Source organism: Onychomys torridus, chromosome 1, assembly GCF_903995425.1.
Source record: "Onychomys torridus chromosome 1, mOncTor1.1, whole genome shotgun sequence".
Classification (NCBI taxonomy): Eukaryota; Metazoa; Chordata; class Mammalia; order Rodentia; family Cricetidae; genus Onychomys; species Onychomys torridus.
Genome location: NC_050443.1, coordinates 17,522,556 through 17,527,335, shown reverse-complemented (window position 1 = coordinate 17,527,335; position 4,780 = coordinate 17,522,556). Strand labels below are relative to the sequence as shown.

General features: G+C 48.4%; 1 protein-coding gene across 1 annotated transcript in view; it reads right to left on the bottom strand.

Annotated features, from left to right (window-relative positions):
• The window catches only part of Myh14 (myosin heavy chain 14), a 57,008-nt gene extending 54,172 nt beyond the window's left edge, over positions 1-2,836 (bottom strand). Inside the window, exon 1 of the mRNA XM_036199225.1 lies at positions 2,807-2,836. Within this exon, the coding sequence (XP_036055118.1) occupies positions 2,807-2,836 (30 nt within the window). The remainder of the gene's footprint in view (positions 1-2,806) is intronic.
• Positions 2,837-4,780: the final 1,944 nt, after the last annotated feature.

Genomic DNA, 4,780 nt, shown 5'->3' with positions numbered 1-4,780 from the left:
AAAAGAGAGATAGGCTTTGTCTTAGGTGCAGTGGCAGGGCTGGCATAGAAACCAGAGAGTCCCAAGACTCCTCTAGCTCTGCCCTTAGAGAAGGTAACCCAGAGCAAGTTGATGGTGGTAGCCTGTGGGTGTACAATCCCAGCTCCCCGAACACTCCCCAGAGGGATGAACAGCTCTGGTGAGGACCCACAGAATCTGCATCTTCCCACACTTCTGGGTGCCATGGTGTCACTATCCCCTCCAAAATCCAGGCTAAAACTTAGTGTTTTTAAAGATTATTTTTTAATGTATGTGGTATTTTGCCTGCATGAACATCTGTTCACTACATATGTTCCTGGTGCCTGTGGAGGCCAGAAGAGGCTGACAGATCCCTGGGACTGGAGTTATAGATAGATGTAAGCCATGTAGGTGCTGAGAGTCACACTTGGATCCTCTGGCTCTTAACCACTAGGGAGTCTCTCTAGCCCCCTATTTAATTTTTTATTGCTTTTCCTTATTTATGTGTGTGCACATGTCCATGCAGCACATACATGTGGCAGTCAGAGGACACCTCTAGCCAGTCTGTTCTCTCCTTCCACCCTGTGGATCCTGGGGGCCAAATTCAGTTTGTCAGGCTTGGAGGCAAGCACCTTTACCTGCTGACCATCTTGCTGGCCCCTAACTGAAATCTAAATGAGCTTATTCATTGAAGATATTAGGAGACAGTCAAGAGCTACGTTCATGGGATGGAGTAACACCAGCATGAAGTTTAGTACCTCAAGAGCAGGGAATATCACTTGAACACACTAGCTATTACAGGAATATGTACTATCATGAGAGTGAGCTACTTCCTTAGAGGGACTAGGCTTTATCTCAGGATCTTACTGATCAAAGGTGTAGGCTAATTATCCTCTGAGCAGATCATGTATGGATAATATAGGCTGATAGTCACAGGAGCAGATAAATCATCTTGGGAATGAACTAATTATCCTGCACAAAGACTACTTATTTTGAGAATTTGGATACTTATCCAGGTATCCTGTGAGTAGACCACTTCTCCAGATTGGACACCTTGAAGTCATCTCCTGAGTGCAGGCTAGACCATGAGGGACCTTTTCCTAGCATGTGTTGGCTCCTTGTGGAACACTGTGCATCACAATGTGTGTAATGACATCACTGAAACCCAGTGCCTAATACTGGGCTTTAGGAAGAGAACCTTTCTGTTTGGTCCACCCAGCCTGTGACCATGTGCTATAGGAATAGAAAAGCAACCGAGACCCTGGAGTCAGAACTCAAGCCCTTCCTGTCCCTCTCTGTTTCTTAAACACCTCAGCCCCTACGTCCATCCGTCAACAAACACCTCGAAGTGGGCCTTCACGGTGTAGCCACACTCGGGCCTGCTTGTCATGTCCTCTCAACATCTACCTCCAGTCCACCATTGCCTCCTGCAATTCTCTTTGACCATGTGTTTTCTACATGGCTTTCAGAGCAGTCACCTCACACCCTAATTGCTCAGAGTGCTCCTGTCACCCATTCTTCAGTCAGACCTCAGAGCCCACCCTGCCCCTTCAAGTTCACCTCTTCCATCTTCCTCCTCATCGACTTTATCATGAGTACAAAGGCCCCCTTGCAGTTCCTCCCACACACACATCCCCAACTCAGGGCCTTTGCGTAGGCTGTTCCTGCCGCCTCAAACACATTCCATCACCAGCATCTCTGTGGCACACTCCTCATTCACTCATTCCTCACTTTAAGATCACATGATGTGTAGTTAATAATCACAAGCTAGAATCACATAAGAGCATCTCAGTTGAGGGATTGTCCAGATCAGGTGGGTCTGCAGGGGACTGTTTTTCTTGTTAACTAATGCAGGAAGACCTGCCTGTTATGGGTGGCACTATTCCCTAGGCAAGGAACCCTTCCTGAACTGTATGAGTGATGAAAATTTAGCATAAACAAGCAGGTAGAGTGCTTTTGATTGTGGATCAATGTGACTAGCTGAGTTTCTGACTCAACTTCCCTGAAATAGTAGACTGTAACTTGGAATTGTTAAGTAAAATACCTCTGTTTGTTTTTTCAAGACAGAATCTCTCTATGTAGCCCTGCCTATCCTGAAACTCACTCTGTTGACCAGGCTGGCCTCAAACTCAGAGATCCACCTGCCTCTGCCTCCTGAGTGCTGGGATTAAAAGCATGTGCCATCACCTCCCAGCCTCTGTTGCTTTTTGTCAGGATCTTTTATTCTTTTTTTGTGTGTGTGGAGCTGAGGATCGAACCCAGGGCCTTGCGCTTGCTAGGCAAGCACTCTACCACTGAGATAAATCCCCAACCCCAGGATCTTTTATTAGGAGCAGAGAGAAACAGATGCAAATGCTCTCTTTCTCATCTGTGCACAGTGATCTTGGAAGCCAGAAGAGGGCATTGGATCCCTGGATCTAGTTATACGTGGTTGTGAGATGCCCAGTGTGGATGTTGAGAACTGAACTCGGGTTCACTTCAAGAGAAATAAGTGCTCTTAACCATGAGCCATCTCTCGAGTGTCAGGGGCCTCTCTAACCATGGAGTTTTCTGATTAGACTAGTCTAGCTAGCCATGAAGTCCCCAAGATCTGGCTGTCTCTGCTCCCCAGCACTGGTGCCCCCCAGCACTGGGACTACGGGCACAAACTGCCATGCTCAGCTTTTGTCCATGGGTGCTGAGGATCAAGTCTTCCTGCTTCTGTGGCAAGCCCTCATGTCGCGTTCCTAGGAAATAGCATGTTTAACACAAGGAACTCTAATGTGTCCTTCCTGTTCAGCAACATGCCTTGGGGACTTTTCAAACTTACCTTCTCTTTCACACTTGCATAGTACTCCATGACCACTGTCCCTTTCCATCAGCGTCTCTTACCTGGGAGGCGCTGGGAGTGGTTTTTCCACATTCCATTTCCTTTACAAATGGCAGTACAGTGAACACCCTACTTCCCACGTCCTTATGCATGAAATGAGACTAATGCTGGGTCAAAGAGCATAGGCAGTTAAGATCTTAATAGATGTTCTTTAACTGCTGCCCACAATATTGTCTCATTCTGTCGAAGAAAAGAACAAAATAAAATAGTCATCGAGCCAATCAGTCTGGAGAGGTTCTGCCCCGCAAGTGATCCACCTGTCATTCTATGTCCCTGGGACACACCATGGAGTGTTGGCCCTTGGGGCTGGCTGTCCCCTCCTCACCCTTCTCTGTGGCTGGAATGTTGCTAAGGTTTCAAACTCCACCATAAGCAATGGGAGGCAACAAGATCATGAACTATGTACACATTCCAGGACCCGGCAGTGCCACTTCTGGATGCCAAGGGGAGGGCGGGGGACACTGCAGTGCTCAAGCTGCCCGGGGGTGAGCTCAGCCTGGGTTCAGCTCCTTGGGGGACTGATAAAATGAAATAGGTGTCACATGGGAGGAAGAGCAAGAGTTTGAAGCTAGCCTCGGTCTAGGAGTAAGTTTGAGGTCAGCTTTGCTCACCATTTTCTAGAAGCAGTCAGTCAGAAGTTGAACATGTGTCAAATGATGCCATCCCAGTTCTTTGGGAAGGTGAAGCAGGAGCATGATAATTTGACTCCTGCCTGGACTACAGAGAGAATCCGAGGCCAGGGAAACTTAGTGAGACCCTGTCTCAAAAAAAAAAAAAAAAAAAAAAAAAAAAAAAAAAGCATTAAGAAGGCTTGGGGCCTAGTTCAGCAGTACAGCCCCTGCCTAGAATTCCCCAGTGAGGGGCTGGGGTGTGGCTCAGTGGTAGAGCCCCTGCCTAGACACCCCCAGTGAGGTGCTGGGGTGTGGCTCAGTGGTAGAGTCCCTGCCTAGAATCCCCCAGTGAGGGGCTGGGGAGTGGCTCAGTGCTAGAGTGCCTGGCTTTCATGTCAGAGGCTTTGGGTTCAATGTCCAACACTATAAAATGAATGAGTGAACAATAGAAAGAGTTGGAATTCCACATAGTTACTCGGGGATGGGCACTTCTTGAAAACATGCTGTCAAGTGCAAACTATATGAAACTGAGCAGAATCTGCAGCTCTAGCCTCAGGACAGAGTGCAGGGGTAGTGTGTGGATAAGGCAGTCATGTCATTAACGACTAATGTGATAGCAGCTGTAGACACAGTCACCCTCTGGTTCCAGCCCACCTGTGGTTCCTTCCCTGCAGCCCCCAGTACAGTACCCACCTCCAGGCTCCAGAGCAGTAACAGGCTCAGAAACAAAGCCTGGGTACCCTCTAGGACAGCTTTCCCCCTCTCAATCTCTCCATGTTTTTTCTTCCCATCAGAGTCTCGTGTTAGCCCTGCCCTCGAACTCTCCATGTAGCCAACAATGACCTTGAACTCCTGGTCCTCCTGCTTCCACCTCCCAAGTACTGAGATGACTGGTATGCATGCCCCATGCCATGCATGGTTTATGGCATGCTAGAGAGGGAACTCAGGGCTTCAAGCATGCTAGGTGAGCACTGTACCAAGTGAGCCGGCCCCAGCCTCTCCTTAGGTTTCAGTGTGACATTTTCAGACCCTTACCTTCTCTTCTTCTCCTCTCCCATCCCACTAGACCCTTCCCCACCCCTCCTCCAGCAGTTCCCCTTCAGCTTCATGCTTTTTTAAAATGTAGGTTCTGTGGATGACGAGAACATATATTTGTCTTTCTTTCATGTGTGAGTCTTTGCCTACTTGTATGCCTGTGCACCATGTGCATGTCTGGTGCCTGCAGAACCAGAAGAGGGCGTCAGATCCCCTGAGACTGGAATTACAGATGGTTGTGAGCCACCATGTGGGGACCAAGCCTGCG